This window comes from Oryza sativa, chromosome 1, assembly GCF_034140825.1.
Source record: "Oryza sativa Japonica Group chromosome 1, ASM3414082v1".
In the NCBI taxonomy this organism is placed as follows: Eukaryota; Viridiplantae; Streptophyta; class Magnoliopsida; order Poales; family Poaceae; genus Oryza; species Oryza sativa.
Window position 1 is genome coordinate 41225035 of NC_089035.1, and position 18658 is coordinate 41243692.

The window sequence follows — 18658 nt, forward strand, 5'->3', positions numbered from 1 at the left end:
CCTAGTATTTATTTTTATTTTTTTTTTGGAGGGAGGGGGTGTTGTTTGTGTGCTATATGGAGAGGATAAGAGGAAAAGAATTGGGCCAATAAGCTAGTTTGCTATAGCTGACCGACTAGCTTAGCTTCTCTTCTCAGGTTGGAGCACACAGCAAGCAACCATGAACCATGTGTATATGCCTAGTACTCCTATTCCTATATATGCATAGCTCATGCACTTGCCGTCTAGTTCAGTCTCTCTCATGGTTTACATTTATGACGATGATTCAGGACGTGCACAAACAGTATTAACAATGATTGTCAAACCCACAACAGCAACAATGATACAATTTGGGCGGACATTACGTACTTAAAATTAATTTCGGCCAGCTGATCTGTGCTAAGACAATTATATTATTAGTCAAAGGATCAACAGGGGAGTGCGTTGAAAAGAAAAAAAATCAATCAAAAGGAGGAAGAGGTTTAAGATCAAGTTGTGCGAGAAAAGATCTCCCTGCTGATTGTTGCTGCAACTTGCAGGCTTTGCAGCTAGCTCGCCTCCAAACCAACCGAACTCTAATTTGTTTTGTTCCTTGCTGCAATATTTGCTGACTTATATGGTATTTTTCAGAGATAGGGCCCGTTCTTTTTGATATTTTTGTTAGAGTGGATTAATGCAACACGTTTTCCAAGCTTCTAAACGACATTCTTTTCAAAACTTTATGTATGAATTTCTTGAAAAAGTTGGTTTAAATGTATTTTTTAAGCTTTAGGAAAGTTAATTCATTTGTGTGTACTCTTGAATAGCGGAAAAAAATCATCCAGCTATTTAGCTATTGAGTTTTTTTCTTTACCACAACGAAATTGGAGTCGTCCTCCTTCTCCTCTCCCCGATCGTACTTCCCACGGAAAAAAAAACCCACCTTGTCTAAAAAAACCTATAAAAAACTAGTGTTTTCAATACCCACAAGAAAAACCAAATATAGAAAAATCTGAATCCCATAAAACTATTCATCCATATTCCTTTAGGTTCTATTGTAACGTAGGGATATGTCACTAATTTAAAAGAAAGAACAGTATAGTAATGATCTTGGCAGCTGTGGCTGAATGAATGATATGAGCATTATATAATTTGAGACGACATTGGCATGTGGTGGAGCCCCATATATGCAAGTAGTGGAGGAGGAACAGATGGGGAAGGAACCAGTGGAGTGGAAGAAGAGACTTCTTCCCCTTGTGAACACTGAACAGCCCACACACCATTAATTCCATTGGTTCAGTACTCCTCCAGTACAAGGCTGTAGGGTAGTTATAAAGTTGGCTTCCCTCCAAGGGAATCCAAAATAAGTCAAGAGACAATGCAACAAGGAATCCCTTCTCTAGTCTCTAGTACCCACCAGGCCAGCACTGCATCTCTGCATATGCATGGACACACTTGGAAGCAACATAGAAAGGCAGGGCCATTTCTAGCACTGCTAGCTAAGGCAAACACCAAAGATGGTTAGTTCAAATTTTTATACGAGCGAATTTCAGATTGGGTTATTTAAGGGCTAAATTCTCTGCTTCATATGCTTACTTCCTAATTTAAAAAGGCTACATATATCTCGTTGGATATAGAGTCCGGGTAAAAAATACCCTTCCCTAAAAAAACCCCAAAGGTCAGAAGCACTGGCCGTACATCGTTTGTTGTATAAAAGAACAAGACGCTATTAAAATTTAAAATTTAAAACTTAATTTGAAATTGGTTTTAAGGTATTTTTAACATAAGACACATATATAAAATTTTACTTTTATTGGTCGTTAATAAACCGATACAACTTATAATCAGTCTTGGCTATCCAACGAGACCATGTTTTTATAAGAGGGTAGATTAGATCATCATCCAGTGCCTGCAAGCATCTAATTAACTCAGTAGCTTGAGGCACTGATAAAAGGGGATAGACTTTACTGAAGGTTTATTATTAATATTTTTAAAAAACCTGGTTAATAGGCCCGGTTACCACCTGGTTATTGCAGTAACCAACCTTAAAGGAAATCCTAAGCATCAGTAACACATCAACATGAAGACACAGTTGGGCAGGGTGGGGGTTGCCTGCAAAAACAGGCTGCATGTGTTTTGCAATCAATGGACTCTGTTTAGGCAGATGGGTAGTAGCTGTGTTGCTACCAAAGTGCCAAGCTTCATGATCCTGGAATTATTATTTGGGAGACTTCTAGAATGAGAGCAGCAAAAATATAGGAGAGGTGTTTCTTCCATGCAGGAAATGGAATCTGAAGAATTTTGGGAATTTGGCATGGACCTGAATTGCTTGGTTTCTGCCACTTCTCATGCAGTGACTTGTACTCCTGAAGAAAAAACCGCAACAGCAAAACCTTTGCTTCATGGTTTCAACATCTCCTCCTACTTTTCGTTTACTGATTTGTGTTCAACAAGCGGCAGATTCGATTCACATCCATATATATTATGCTAGAGAAAGTCTCTTATTTTTCATACACACGTTTTCCAAACTATTAAATGATGTGTTTTTTCAGAAAATTCTATCGGAAAATTGCTCAACAAATAATATTAATCTATTTTCTAAGTTTGAAATAATAATTATTCAAATAATTATACGCTAATGGCTCACTTTGTTTACGTATCTTCTCAATCTTGTCATTTTTTTCTTTTCTCAACCACACCCTAAAATATTGCAGTTTTTTCAGAGTAAAAAGTTTCCTTTGTTTTGTTTATAATCTAAAAGTTTTCTTTGTTTATAGAGGAAAAGGTGCAGGGTTACTTTTTCTCAGAGAGGTTCTAGACGCTTGGAAAACGAAGGCCCATAAGTTGATGGGCCTATGATTCGGCCTATCAGGATCAGGCCCAAACATGCCCATCCGTATCCGTAGCCGTCATCTGGCAGGTGGGGCCAGGCTGTCATAGCTCACGTTCCCGCCAAATTTGGGCGAGGCGCCGCTCCGCGAATCCCTCGCCGCCGCTCGCCGGAGGCAACCGCCACCCTTCCCTTACTAAGGCGGCCGCGGAAGAGGAGGAGGAGGAAGAAGAAGGCGGTGGCATCCCCCACGCTCCTCGACCGCCTCGCCCCCCCTCTCGCCGCCGTCGTCCCTCCCCTTCGCCGGCTGCGATGGGGTGCGCCGCGTCGGCGACGGACAGCGCTGAGCGGCGGAGGCCGGGGCGGTCGCCGGGCCACGACGGCGAGCAGCAGCAGCAGCAGGATGGGAGGAGGCGCGGGTGCAAGGTGGCGCCGGAGCCCAAGGAGGAGGACGGCGCGGCGGCGGCGGCGTTCTTGGCGTCGATGCCCGGATCCCCCAGCTTCCGATACTACTGCCAGAAGTCCGCCACCGTCGACGCCATCGTCGCCGATGCCGACGGCGACGGCGACAGCGACGGCGACGAATGCGTCAGAATCACCGGTGATCAATTGCCCCGATCTCCTCCTACTCCATCCATGGCTGCCTCTTCTGAATTTCTTTTACACTGACACTTCAACCATCCTGCTGCGCTGCAGAGACGCCTCAGCCGATCAAGAACAATGGCCATGGCTCCAGCGAGGTAGAGATCAATCCATGGCTTCGATCTTCCTCCCGAATCCCTAACCGAATTCATCCTGAATTTAACATGCAGCTCTCCAAATCGGCACCGGAGGCGAGCAGGTGGGTCAGGTTCAGAGGCCTCGCGCTCGCCGCATGGTGCAGCTTGTTCAGCCGCCATAGCCGCCGCAGCGCAGCCTCAGCTCCGTCTCATCCTCCTCCTCCTCCTCCTCCTGCCAAATCTCACCAACGCTTCGACGCCGCTGCTCCGGCTGAGAGATCAGTTCTTCTCTGAATGGATAGACATTTGAGTTTCTCAGCTTGTGAACCGTGGCTGATCGATCCCCACATGATGATGGTGCTCTGCATCATCTGCTGTGTTTCTTTTTTCTTTTTAATCTTTGGTTGTTGTTTGTAAGCTAACCTTGCATTTGAGAAAACTGATCTCGTGGATGATGTAAGGAGCATCAGTAATTAATTTACTGCTCCTTTTGTGTACCATAGACAAGCATGCTTGATTAGGTTGAAAGAAAAGGAGAATCATAGTGAATTTGGAAGGTGTTCATCCAGGTTTGATGAGCTGAGAATTTTTTTCTGTGTTTCTGATTTCATTCTGGATGATTTGAATGTATTCAGGGTCTACCACGTTCTTGATTTTTTTTTACTGAACTGCCTATGATTTCCAGTGAAATTTTGTGAACTATCATACATGAATGCATTATTCACAACTCGCCTTTCATATACTCTCTGAACTATACAGGTATTGCCTATCATTTGCAGATTTAAATGAACAGCTACTGTGATGTGAGGGCCAAAAAAATAAAGATGAATATAATTAGCTTGTCATTTGACTGCACCTACTGAATTTCTTCCTTTGGTTCTGAACTGATCCCTGTTCTTCCTTCTCACCTCCATTGGATGCCCAAGCGAATATGGCTTGAAAGCGCCAATGAGAACAGCGGAAGGTGGCATACTGAGGCCTGGCTTTGCCTTGTGTGTGTTCTTCTTTGGACTATTCAGGTAAGACTTCATGTGGCCAAATATTAGGCTAGGCATCTTCTTTAGCTCCACAACTGATGATGTGAAGAACTGTTCCGTGGAAACATCAGCCGATGAATCGAGACTAAACCCGATTGACGCATCTAGGTGAGGCGGAGGAAACCTCTCGAGTTTTGTTGTGCTTGTGCTTGTCACCAATCTTGGGATCTGAAGATACATTGACAGAATCGACATTTTAGTCATAAGTTCATCTTTCTAATGCCTAAATAGTTGCTCAGAATATAGATTTTGATAGAGTCAGATATAACACAGTTGACACAATTATTCATGGATATTTTGTCAGCAGTAGTGATCATTTCATTAAGATGTAGTTGCGACAAAATTCTTGCAGAAGAAATTAGTATAGGGAAACATACATTTGGTTTAGCTTGAGGCTTATTATTGACATCTGGAGTAAATACTCTGCGCCCAGGATTTTGTGACATGGGCTTTCTTGCTGTGGTCTGACGTTCTACTGAACCATTAGCCCTCAGTTTCCTGAAACATATAACAGTTGTTGTAGGTTTTGTCAGCACAAGAAAAAAAGCTGAAACATACAAGGTGCAAAGAGTTGAACAGGACCTTTTATGCTTCTCATACTTCAACTTCACATCTATTTCTTTACATGGTGGATACCGGGGAAGGCTTGATGGTTCACAGGCATATGGTTCTGTCCTGAAGAACTGAATTCACAGTGAATGATAAGTACAGGTGAACAAATAAAATCATACTGGTTGCCTTCTTATCCAAATATATGTATTAATGCCTACTTAGTTCAGTCCATTTTATCATGATCTGTGCTAAATTTAGTCCTCCTGCATATTATCTGCTCGGTATTTATCTTTTAACTTCAGCGTTTTAGTTGCCTGTGAGAGTGTTGCCTAGAATGTGAAGGGCGGTATTAACCTCACTGTTGAGAGCATCAGTTGCTGTGCCTCTCATGTCAGGATCAATAGACAGGAGAGTCTCAAGAAGTGATAGTGCAGATGGTGCCACATCTTTAAATTTCTCCGCGATGCATCGCTCATATGTCCTGAATGAAGCATGTGGGAACTTCATTTTCTCCCAGTAATCGTCTGACGGAGAGCCGCATAACTTGAAGATTTTGTGCAATTGCTCCACCTGGATAACCAAGAGTTTCATCTCTAAATCATGCAGTTCTCTGAAATATTTATGTAAAACCTGATGTTTCAATAGGATCAAACAGGTAGGTACCTCTGTTCTCCCTGGGAATATAGGCTCGCCGAGAAGCAATTCTGCTAGTATGCAACCCACACTCCAGAGATCAACACCGACGCCATAGTGAGTAGCACCTAACAAGAGTTCAGGTGGACGATACCAAAGTGTGATCACTTGGCTAGTCATGGGCTGCTCCTTGTTATCAGGATCAAAAGAAGTGGCGAGCCCAAAATCAGCTATCTTGAGGATTCCATCGTTACTGACAAGGAGGTTGGAACTCTTGATGTCTCGGTGCAGAACACCCTTGTTGTGGCAGTGTTCAATCCCAGTCAGTAGCTGTTTCATGTAGCACTTTACCTGTAGACGACAACAAATCATTTTGGAGTTCATGAAAAAGACAAATAATAAATCATAGGCATACATGAAAAGTTTGTCCTGGTTGGGCCCTTCAGGTTCAGAAAAAAAAAAGAAAAAGAGAATATCACTACACTTTTGACAATTTTCAATGCAAATGTTCTAACTGCAGACAATGTGGACTGTTGAATATCTGTAGAAGGGATTTCTTCTAAGCGCTGTGTGAACATAAAATGCACCTGTCTCTGTCACTTGGACTGGAACCCGCGTTCAAACTTATAACCAAGTCTAACATACTCCCGGGTCCACACTGTTGTTGTTATTCTGCCTATCAGATTTGTTTGCTTCTTTGCAAAAAGCCAGGGTTGTAATTTTCTTGCCAATAAGCAGTCAATTATTCTTCTTCTAGAATGGAAGAAAATACTGGCAGTATTCACATGTTTCAATCAGTTCTGACTGAAATTATTTTAAATTACCATAGCATATTCAGTAAGTTATAACGAAAACTTCAGGCTATATTGCTGGAAAGACCCTACAGTTTTGGATCTTTGGTGTTGTCAGTGCAATCTTCTAATGGGAAAATTGCTTCCATGTTCCTATAAAAGAATATTACTCAGCCTAAGGCTGTGTTTAGTTCCTGAAATTGGAGAGAAGTTTGGGAAAAATTGGTAGTTTGAAAAAAAAGTTGGGAGTTTATGTGTGTAGGAAAGTTTTGGATGTGATGTGATGTGATGGAAAGTTGGGAATTGGGGAGAAGATTGGTGTGAACTAAACAGGGCCTAAGAGAAAATTTTGGGATGATGTGTGATTACAGGTGCATCAAAATATGTATAATTTTGTCTTGACAAAACATAAGCTACATAACAACTCTTTCCCCTCCCTACAGAGGCAACGATCCGTACTCTATTATTGGCATACTGCAATTGTATCCAATAGCACACTAGAGCTGACTGTCCTAAGCAATCAAAGCAACTTATGGTACGAAATTTTCTAAAGATTTACCTAATCTCTGACTATAGAAGAAGACCGAGGAGTATGTGTTCAACGGAAACTGCATGGTGCCAACCGCTAAAGCAAATCTAGCTCCAAGTTTCTTTCTATTGGGTTTGGTCCGATATGTGGCCCACAAATTTTGTTGGATGAGAAGTTGCAAAATATGGAACACAATTTTTTTTACCACCCCTTTGAAATGCAGGATTGAGAAAAATGAAGGAATAAGAAAAACACATGATTTTGACAAGAATACAAGTGTAAAATAGGAGATTGCAAAACACATGAATAACAGTTTGAATGGATCATAGAAAAAACACAGAAATTTAAGGAGAGAGAATGACTCAAAGGAATCTTTACATGAGGTTCTATCTCATGTTATATTTTCTCCAAAAAATTGCATGGAATGAGGTATTCCAGAGGAATTTCTTAGGATTTTATAGTATCCATTCATTTGATTCAAAAGACTATATAGATTTCTACAGGAATAAAATCTTCTAAAATTCCTACCATTTTCCTTTCAATCAAAGGGGGTCTGATCTGTTCTAGGTTTCTCTGAAATATGAAGGAATATTTCAACCCGGCACATCATCAGTCAGAAATGGAGAATTCAGTCATCCTGGCTAACTAGACAACAACAAAGCAACCATCTTATGTCCTCTTAACCCCTTCTAGAAAGTAGAAACTATAGAGTAAAACTAAAGAAATAGAAAAGACCATGGTGGAAATCCTCTCCCTTTCAATGTCTAATCCTATCATGTACATAGTACACTCACTCATCTCAGATGTAATTCAAGAACATCCACAATCACTTACATTACCATAAGCATGCTGTGAAATCAACCAACCAGGAAGGGAACAGTGCATACGACTAGTTTAATTAATCAATCAGTTTTCCCAGCTTATAGCTTTTAGTTTATTTTCTGGATTTTATAACTATAACTTCTCATTTCTCAGACTTTAAATCAAAAGCTGTACCATTTGGGAGAGATTCGGATTCTGGAAGAAGTAGTTACAGTAGCTAGAAGCTCCCCAAATAGGGCTACTTACCAATTACCATAAGCATGCTATCAAATTAATCAGGAAGGGAACAGTAGTGCATACGACTAGTTAATTGATTAATTAAACAACCAAGGAGTAAAAAAGAAGAAGAAAAGAATGATGGGGGTACGGTACCTGGGGTAAGGAGAAGCGTTGGTCGGCGGCGAGGGCGGCGGCGGCGAGGCCGGTGAGGTCGTGGTCCATGTAGTCGAAGACGAGGTAGAGGGAAGGTGCGGTGGCGAGGCGGGAGGTGACGAGGCCGCGGAGGCGGACGATGTTGGGGTGGTCGCCGAGGCGGCGGAGGAGGGCGATCTCCCGCGCCATGAACCGCGCGCTCTCCGCCTCGCCCACGCCATCCACCCTCACCTTCTTCAGCGCCACCACCCGCCCGCTCTCCACCTCCTTCGCCTTGTACACGTTGCTGTACGTCCCCGACCCTATCTGCACATTTGAATCTTTTCTCTATGAGCAAAATGCAGCAAGATTTGTATGGTTCTTTTCATGAATTTCTTTTTTCTCCAACCAAAAAGAAGCTTTTTATATAAAAAAAATTCTGAGCGAAATGACGAATTTGATTGCGCAAACACTGAAATTTGTACCCAATTTTCAGAAGAAGAAAGGCTCGGCTTTTGTGAAATGGTTGAGGATAATAAGCTTGAGAATGAAATTAGTGTGTAAGGAAGTTATGTTCTTCCTGAGCAAAATAAGCAGATTTGGACGATTCTTTTCGTGATTTTGTTGACTCGGTTTCAGAAAGGAGAAAATTTTGTCAACTCGGTTTTATTTGAAATATAGTGAGGATAAGGTTGAGAATACAATTAGTGCATTTGATTCTTTTTTCAAGAGAATAACACAGATTGCGCAATTGCGCGAAGTTGACTTTCCAAATCGCCATTTACGAATTCTTTGTGACGCGGACAGGATATAAACTATGAACAAAAAGGGATGGCTTGAAGTTGGGAGGATTTGTAACTGATCTCAAGAAACCTGGGGATTTGTCCATCTCTGTCTTAAGTCTCTATTCTAACAGTTTGGTTCTTGGGCTTTGGGTTTTGTTTATCTTTCTTCAACTGCTGAAACATAACTAAATTTCCCTCGATATCTCGTTCTCTGCAACTCCGCGCAGCAAAAAAAATATTTGGGTTTGTGAACTATGACAACTTCTTCGAAATCGAATTGTGAGGCTTCATGTATTGAAAAAGAAGAACATCAAGCAGAATTCTATTTGAGAACAACAAGAACTCAAACCGCAAAAGATCTGAAAAGAAAAACATAAAGCATCTTTTTTGGCAAATTTGATCGAGCACGTCGGAGGAGTAGGGCATTCTGAAAGGAACAAAAACGAAAAGCAGATGGAAAAAAAATAGAAATGTTTGGGTCTCAAGTCTCAACAACTCGATCCTTCCTCTTGCAGGAAAAGGCCAAGCAACCAAACTATAGCTAGCTAGAGTACCTTCTCAAGTTTGTGGAAGGCGTCGGCGCTGCGTGGGGCCCAGCCGGCGAGCGCGTCGCCGGCGGCGGAGGAGAGCCAGAGCGGCCACCCGCTCTCGTCCTTCTGCACCGCCGCGATCTTCTCCGGCTGCGGCGCCGCGAGCTGCACCTCGCCCGCTCCTCCTCCTCCTCCGGCGCCGGAGGCAGCGGCGGCCGCGGGGAAGAAGAGGGAGGAGCCTGGCGCGGCGGCGAGCTTACCGAGGATGCATCCCATGGCGGCGCGTCATGTGAAGGTCGCCGGCGGCGGCGGCGGCGGCGGTTGGTGCGACGTCGACGTGGCCGGAGGAGGAGGACGCGGGAAGGTCTCGTGTACTGTCTCTCGTGCTACGGCGGTTTGGCAGTTTGGACTCTCGACTCGCCGTTTTACTTCATTTATACTCGCTTGTTTTTTTAATTATTTAATTAATTATTATATTTTTAAATCTTTTATTTATTATTATATTTTTGGTAGGAGACTAGAATGTTTTTTTTTGTCAGGTAGTACTCTCTCCGTTAAAAAAATTAATTTAATATTGGATGTGATATTTCATATAATATAATAAATCTGAACAGGTTTCTTTATAAATTTGTTGTCTTAGAAAATATTATGTTTGTTAATAGGTTGGTATTTTAGGGACGGATGGAGTATTTGGTAGGATATCATATTGCAGGCTTGCAGTGATGGACAAATGATTAGGCACAGGGTTTATGATATTTATTAGAAAAATTGGTATTTTTGGCCTTGTTCATTTAAAATTTCCAGGGAAGATATGAAGCTATTTTGATGGTGACTAATATAAGTTTAGTAGGATGATCCTATTATACTTTTTCTTACTTAAAAATGAAAAAAAATATTTTTGGTTACTACTAGTAATAAAAAGGTCAGGTGGAGCTAACTCTTTTTTTTTTCTGAAAGATATCTAAAACAAGGTTGAGGTCATGCACACATCTTTTTATCATAAACACGCTGATCATTATGTAATCATACTTGCTGAACACATGATAGCCTCCTTAACTAATCTGCATCCAAAAAATATATAGAAAGGCTGCCCTAAACTCTACTAAATTACTAATAGATTCATATGTGTGTCAAAGTCGGGCAGTTAGGAGCTAGGGTTCTTAATTTTGCTAATATAAAACTAATATCTACTATTAGGCGAAGTATCACTGAAATGGGGTTCGCTTTCTTGTGTTCAAATCATTTTGGTGCCTCCCCAATAATTAAGGTTTGAAGTTTTGATTATATAGGGGAGGGGACCCCAAACCAGTTTGACAAGAACACTCTCTCCCGGCATTAAGAAGTTCACACCCCAGATCAACACGGATTAGCATCAACTCCCCTGTTACGGACAGCTTTCATTCGTATGGTTGAAAACTCAATCAATTTAAATCAAACACGAAAACGAAATAATAAACACGCGCAATTTACTCTTTCATATGGATGATATATACAGCCTGCAAGTTAATTGATTTATGATGGTTTTTTCTTGTCTTGAAAAAGGTTGTACATCATGTCATAAATCTCGTTTCAGTTGATATCTGAATTTTGCAAGATTTGTTTTTCCATGGATGTGCGGTGGCTGCACGAGCATTTTGATGAGTGAATCAGAGAGAGAAAGCAAGTACGTCTTCGCTGCATTTATTGCTCTTTTGTCAGTACGGGTGTAAGTGGCTAATCCACGAAACCCACTTATAGATTAAAATAAGCTACGAATCTCGTTTATTTGGATCTATAAATAAATTCGTGGCTAACCCAATTACACTCCTATTTGTCAGGCTATCTTTTTTTCATTTCCGGCAGCCTGCTTGTGAGTTCTGACTTCTGAATTTCTGATGGATCGAAGTCATAGGGTACATGCATGCAAGGTGATAGTAACATCACACTGGAGGCAACAAAACGTGTAAACTAAAACCAGTTTTGTTAACAAACTTTGAGAAGTAATCTAGACCACAGCATGCATCATTTGAGAAGTACACTGATGATCATTTAAGTGATGTTCATTAATTAATAGTAAAAGGACATGTACTAGTCACATAACCAAAATGTTAGATAAATATAAAACAAAATTAGAACTGTAAGGCTATATGAGAGCTAGAGCTACAGCTGATAACCCTGAAAAAATGAATGGAGCAACTACAGATAGTTTATAGGCAAACACCTTTATGTGCTAGTATTAGGAGTAAAATTCTAAAATTAAATTTTAACAAATCAACATGTAACGCTGCATGCAGTAGTACTCCTCCTTGATCCCTCGGTGTCAACGAAGGCTGTCAATGTGCAGTCTGCTCCAGGAACAGGTCTCGTTTTTCACCCACACTGACGTGTCATTGCAGACTGCACCTGCAATCTGCATGCCTCGCTGACCAGTGGGCCCACGTGCCCATTGACGTTGACCGGAATCGTTCTTCTTCTTTATTATATTATTATTTTTACTCTCGTACTCCTGAGAGTTTGTTAAGCCGCAAATTGCAGTTAGGGTTAGCTTGAGGACAATTAAACCCTTAAGTACAGCAAGGTGTTAATGTCCATAATTTTGCAGCATGTCTGGTCTCTATCAGCTGGGAAAAGAGGTCCAAAGCAAAAGTGAGAGGAGACCTCAGAGCTGGAGTGAGCTTCAACTCAACTAGCAGATGATGAGAGGCTAATTAATCAGGTGATTACTCCATCTGCATGACATTATTCTAGCTTAATCCACTTGCGATTAGAGCACAGTAGTACACACTGGTGATCTCATCAGGGTACAAGTATATGTAGACTGTTCACCAGATGTGGGTGATGGGCTCATAGCCAGGCCAACCACCCCTGTGATGGAAAATACAGGTAGGGCTTTGACTACAGAGGTTGTGGCCTAACCACCATTGGAATGGTTGGTTCCTACAAAGACAACCCCCTACTACTAAATACTCCTACATGTTGTGAATCAATATTGTTATTGGTGATGCAAGTGACACCACCACCACCAAGAAAGTCTCAACAAGACACCAATTCCTGGTTGAAATCCTGATGCATTCCAGCCAATTTTGTGATGGGATAATGAATAGATTGGTGTCACCTTCACTTCATGTGTGTATGGTCTCTTCGGTCAGTTGGACATATATTAAACTCCCACGGTTTCGTAAGGAAAAGAACATCAATCTATTAACTTATTAAAGGAATAGAAAAGAAGACTCCACGTTCGCTCTCACGACCTAGAAAATCTCGTATTAATCGGAGAAAAAGAAAAATAGAGTCCATACGAGAAATACAATATAGAAATACAAAATAGTCATCAACTATTTCTAAGTTGTATTTCTATATGTACTATATTTTTATTTTTCTCCGATTAATATGAGATTTTCTAAGCCATGAGAGCGAACGTGGAGGCTCATTTTTCTATTCCTTTAATAAGTTATTAGATGAGTTTATCCCTTGTACTTCCTCCATTTCACAATGTAAGTCATTTTAACATTTCCTACATTTATATTGATGTTAATGAATCTAGATAGATATATATGTCTAGATTCACTAATATCAATATGAATGTGGGAAATGGTAGAATGACTTGCATTGTGAAACGGAGGGAGTAGTTAATGTTGTCGTGGTTTCCAACATGAGAGAAACATTGAGTTTAAAAGTATTTACTATGGGTGGAACAAGAAATAGACACCCAAATCAACTACTTTTTGGTAAATGAGATTATAGAAAATATGGAATTGGAGAGAGCATTTTAAATCGGAAAATCGGAAAGTAGTAAATTCCTTGCATTTGTGGGGTTAGGTTGAGGGAGTCAAGCAAGCGGTGTTGGAAGGTTTGAAGAAGACGTGTCTGATGTTATTGGGTTGGAGGGTCTACCACGCTGCTTAAGTTGAACACGCACCCCAAAATTGGTGCAACTCCATCTGAAAACTCTCATCAAAGGGGCTGAAAATTGGTGCTGATTAGTTAGTGCATCGACCTTTTTTTCCTTGCCTCTCAATGCCTAAGCATCTGCTAGTTGCCACTTGGCATTTCGCACGGACCAAACCAAGTGATCATCTAGAGATTCTTGTTGCTGTTGCTGTTGTTGTGTGTGTGAACCTAACTATTTCCTGTGCTAAATTTTCCTCCATTTCGTTTTCTCTCTGAGAGAGGATGAGAGCAACAGTTGCAGATGCTGCAAATTAGGTGTCAGCTTTGCATTAGAACGGTTCTTGAGGTGTACTACAAGCTTGACCATCTTTGATCTGACCGGTCTTTGGGGGTTTACGCTTCACAGGTTTTTGACCGGAGGAGATGACCAAGCATCATGTACTTATTGTTCCTGACGATTCTCTTGTTTCAGTTGCGTCAATTCTGACATCCATGGGCCATCTGTTTCTTCAAGAAATTAATTGTGATATCATCGGTGCTTTTCTGATGCGAATTTCGCCGCTAATTCCATTTTTTTATTATTGTTTTGGTTTCATTTGAATATACGAGGCATAAGAGAGGGAGAGCCCTTTTGACAGTTCAGTCGCACTCCATTTGGAAAATACGCTGATTAAGATAATGACCATGATTACAAACAAATAAAGCAAGGTGGAGTACCTAATTGGTGATAATGTTGGCTCAATCATTGTCATGTGATCCTAGTTAACGAGGAGCAAGCGTCACTGGTTTATTCAGACAAAAACAACACATCACTTCACCATCATGAATCAACAATTGAGCCCATACCTGATGGTCTTCTTGCAGCTGAAAAATCATCGGAAGCCAGCCGTTTTATGCGCCATACATCAAGTTTGATGCTCCAGCAGGAGTAATCGTCAAGCCGTTGTAATCTTATTCAAGACATTTCCCTTCAGCAAAGCAACAAGAATCCTATCATCATGGGCGACACACCTGGATATAAATATTATCTTTGCAAACTAAGCAAACGCGTACAGGTCGCCTCCTGAGCAAGATACTTGAGCAGAATCACTGGACCATCTTAATTTTCCCAACACACGAAAACCACAAGACGAGTGCCAAATATTCAGATATGACCCGTCACGTTCAGTTTTTTTTTTTTGGGGGGGGTTATAAAACTGACGCTTCGCATCAGGCAGAAACGGCGATTTCATGGGGCAAACCTGACACAATCCCGTTACTTCAGGCCCACGGATGATAGGAAGAAACCATAAAAAAAATGACCGAACTCTGTCAAGTTAGGATAGGTTCAGTTCAGTCCCAACGTCCCATGGTCCAATCCCCTATATAGAAGAGTGTCATAAAGCCACACTTAAATGGCAGAACAGGAGCATTAGCAAGCACTGTTGTCTTATAACGAATGGGGATTCAATTTACAGTTCATATCGGCTTATAGGGCCTCAGCCAGAGCAGAGCTTCTCAAGAGCCATGTTCTCGTCGCCATTGACACTCTTCAGAACACTTCTCACCATGTCTTCAGGGAAGCCCATCTCAACCAGCTTCTGCACCTGTGATTGCAGAATGGAGTATTTTACTACGGTATCTACAACTTCTGTATACCCACTGGAACAATAAATATGAGTACTCCTCAATAACAATACCTTTTCTTCCATGCCGGTGGAGGAATTCTTTGCAAAGGCCTCCGTCCAGTAGCGAGCAGTAGCAGAAAATGTGGAATAGTCACGCAAGTACTGCAAAAATGGATGAAAACAGACATAATGATCAGAAGACAAGCTTGACACTGATTCCTTAAACCTGTAAGTTCCGAGCATGTCCTGAACTTGGGAATTTCTGGTGTTGCTCCAATCATAAATGAAAATTCTAGTGAATTTGTCCCATCTATACTTACACTCTACATTGCTTTAGTCATTGCTTTAGTCAAGGATTGACTCACTTGAACTCATTATGTAACCTAGATAAGGACATAAGGTACAGTCCAGACTCTGGACCTGCCTAGACTGAATAGCCAAGTGACTCTCTAATAGTAAGGCACAATGACAATTAAAGCATCTAGCTGAGTCATGTTGCTATGCTTGAATATTGGCAAGTTTTACTCACAAACAGGACACCAGATAGAACTGTTTTATTGGACTTCCCTATACTCCAGTCCAGTCCAGGCTAGCCGGACTAATAAACAATCAGGTCGCATAATGCAACATTTTATACATATCTTTTTGCACACCATCATTAGTAACACACAGGACACAGAGCATATTTAGAACAAAGTGCAGAAAAGCTTGATGAGCTCATGTGATCAGAACAACCTTTGCACCTTGCTTGTCATCTACTCATCTAGCATCAACTCTACACGGCACACACAATGTGTCCAATACAAAACGTGTATCTATAAAAAAAATGCCAGCTATAGAGGTGAAAAGTGAAAACAATTGTGTATCACTTTACCAGGTACCAACTGAACATAGATACTGGAATAGGTACATAAATGCAGTAACCCAGAGCTCAGAAGATGTACAAAGTTTACCAATTATGTGACAGGTACAAACACAGATCTCATGTAATTGATGCCATCATATCACTTGGATAACTCATATTTAATATGTTGTAGCACTCTTTGCTGCTACCTTACCAGGTGCAATATGAGGTAGTCATGCATATATACACAAAACTGAGCTTGCCTCGTGGGGATATAGAATGTTCCAAGAAGAGGCAATGTAAATTTACTCTTAATGCATAATAGTTCAAAACAAGGTGGTATGCTAAAAAATATGAAGCTAAATAGTCAAGTAGTCCAGACCTGTTGTGCAACGACAGCATCCTGAGGATCATCAGGTGCAGGGGCAGAAAGCAGAGCTTGGAGGGAAAGCAGTGCCGTCTTCAATGTAAGGGCTGGGCTCCATTGGTCCTTCAGTATGTCCAAGCAGATTGCTCCGTTTTGGCTGCTAATGTTAGGGTGCCTTCAACATAGATTGGAGTAGAAATCAAGACTTGTAGTTATCAGTAAAGAAGCGCCAGTAAAGTTCAAGTAATCCCAAACTCGCAACTGATAAGTCACAATTTTTTTCTGGACATGGGCAGATAAGCAGCACATGAAGAGTGAACTCATTGCAGCACTTAGAATTTATCAACACTGGAACGGCATATATTTCCAGATACTGTGTCACAATGTACCATTGCTGTTATCGCTTATTGACCAAACAACAACAGATCAACTAATGTGAACCAATAAAAATTGTTGGCAACAGTTAGCTCCGGGAGTGATGGCTTCATACAAGCAAGGAACACAAGCAGTAAACAAAAGGGCGAAGGAAGGATTCATATAAGCAAGGAACACAAGCAACAAGCAAAAAACAAAAGGGAGAAGGAAAGCTTGCATACCATACTTTGGTGATAAACTGCATCTTAGGAGGCTCAAAGGGGTAACCACCTGCCAATCAGAGCACAATCAATAGATGACACCAACAATCTTTCCAATGCATCGCAACTCTTGCTTGGCTTTCAGTTTAAAACCATATGGTGATGCGAACAAGGCCACGGAATTCCAAGTAAACAAAGATTCGACATGGAAACTCCGTTCTCATCGTCACGGTAGGAAGTTGAAACACAATTGAGACCCTATAAGCAAATGCTCTTGCAGTATCTCAGTTTTGAAATTATAAACGACGGAAATGAAATAATACACCTTGAGCTATATATTTAACAGGCTGGAAATCTCAACAAAAATCCGCATGCTCAAATGCAAACTTCTCCATGGCACACAAATATAATCACTATGACGAACACGCATTGAACCAAATCCTGAAATCCTAATCCGGAACCAAATCCCACCCTGACTTGCCCTAACCTACCTCCCCCACACTAAATCCCTCTACGCATCATCAATCTACTCCGGAGATGCGACGGGGGCAAAAGCCGATCGCGCCGCCGCCCAAACACGAACGGAAGGAATCCGCCGGCGGCGGCGAGGAAGAGGGGTGGGGATTGAGTACCTGGGAGGCGGATGTCGATGACGAAGGTGCCGCCCTCGTAGGGCGTGCCTTGGGGCCCGGCGATGGTGCCGGTGAGGTGGGAGATGGTGGAGCCGTCGTGGAGCGCGATGGACACCCCGGAGACCTCCCTGTCCCGGTTGCACTCCGTCAGCTCCTTCTGCACCCTCGACACGTCCACCATCGCCGCCGCCGCCGCCGCTCGCCGCGATTCGCCTCTCCTCCCTCCCTCCCTCTCGTTGGAAGCAACGCCGATGCGAATCGAATCGAACGCGACGGGAAAAGGGGGAAGGAACTAGTGGAACTAACAACGCCGCGGGGGGCGCTATACTAAGCTGCCACTTAATTATACTATTAATATAATCATAATCATGATATTATACTATTGCTAATAATCTACTCCCTCCAATTTCGTCATCAGGTTATAAGACGTTAAGCATAGTTTCATTAAATTTTTATAACATATTTGTCTTAGATTAAAAATATTACTATTTTCTCTATAAAATTAGTTAAAATTAGAATAGTTTAACTTATGTCTGAAAACCTATAACGGAGGGAGTAACTCTGATTAATCACGGTACTAATATGAGTAGCAGTAACAATTGTTTTTTTTTCTTTGGCCGGTGTGATTCCAATATTCCTTCCTTTTCTCTTCCTCCACCCGATAAAAGGGATTTCAATAGGGGGAAAAAAGATGAGATTCCCTATATTTCCGTGAGGTTAGCCATCTTTTTTCTTGTGTGGTTAATGTGCCAAGCTAGTTCTTACCGAACTATTCATGGGATTATAGAAATAATTATTTACTCTATACGTTAAAATGTATATTTTCTCAAAAGTATATATTTTTTTCAAATGTATTATCTAAGATCGCTTGTTTTAAGCTATTTGTTAATATATTTAATTTAACTTCAACAACAATTCGCTTTCAAACGGATCAAGTCTCAGACATGATTGTTGCGATTAGCTGAGAAAATCTGTTTCCACTTTCCACAGCCCTCATTTTCGTATAGTCGTTTTTTGCGGCTTTCTTTTGTACTTGGGCTTTATTGGGCCCAAGTCCCGGGCCGGCCCACTCTGGACGTGAGTCTCCATCTCTCTTTGATAACGGGAAGCTTGTTTTCCTCGTGCTCGTTCGATTTATTTATATAATCAACTCCAAGACTCTCGCTTGCACTGTTGCACATGATTAGTTGTTAATAAATCATAAGCAGAAGGGATATGTTACTTAA

At 41.4% G+C, this 18658-nt stretch overlaps 3 protein-coding genes across 4 annotated transcripts; 1 reads left to right on the plus strand and 2 right to left on the minus strand.

The window, feature by feature from the left end:
• The first annotated feature begins 2902 nt into the window (after positions 1–2902).
• LOC4327235 (uncharacterized) lies at positions 2903–4093 on the plus strand. 2 transcript variants are annotated; one of them, XM_015763343.3, is made up of 3 exons: positions 2903–3389; positions 3485–3528; positions 3601–4093. In XM_015763343.3, exons 1-3 carry the CDS (start codon positions 3101–3103, stop codon positions 3799–3801), a joined length of 534 nt encoding a protein of 177 aa, XP_015618829.1. In that variant the 5' UTR covers positions 2903–3100; the 3' UTR covers positions 3802–4093. The 2 variants fall into 2 exon arrangements, with proteins under 2 accessions (XP_015618829.1, XP_015618821.1); XM_015763335.3 differs by having other exon boundaries at positions 2923–3389; positions 3485–4093.
• A 123-nt stretch (positions 4094–4216) lies between these two features.
• Positions 4217–9943, minus strand: LOC4327236 (probable serine/threonine-protein kinase At1g54610). Its single transcript, XM_015763329.3, has 7 exons — positions 9562–9943; positions 8244–8549; positions 5760–6080; positions 5451–5666; positions 5127–5227; positions 4922–5042; positions 4217–4712 (listed from the first exon to the last, which is right to left on the minus strand). Exons 1-7 carry the CDS (start codon positions 9811–9813, stop codon positions 4350–4352), a joined length of 1680 nt encoding a protein of 559 aa, XP_015618815.1. The 5' UTR covers positions 9814–9943; the 3' UTR covers positions 4217–4349.
• Positions 9944–14738: 4795 nt separating this feature from the next.
• On the minus strand, positions 14739–17729 carry LOC4327237 (ubiquitin-conjugating enzyme E2 27). The gene is made up of 5 exons (XM_015763355.3): positions 17433–17729; positions 16822–16870; positions 16241–16400; positions 15087–15176; positions 14739–14993 (listed from the first exon to the last, which is right to left on the minus strand). Exons 1-5 carry the CDS (start codon positions 17611–17613, stop codon positions 14886–14888), a joined length of 588 nt encoding a protein of 195 aa, XP_015618841.1. The 5' UTR covers positions 17614–17729; the 3' UTR covers positions 14739–14885.
• Positions 17730–18658: the final 929 nt, after the last annotated feature.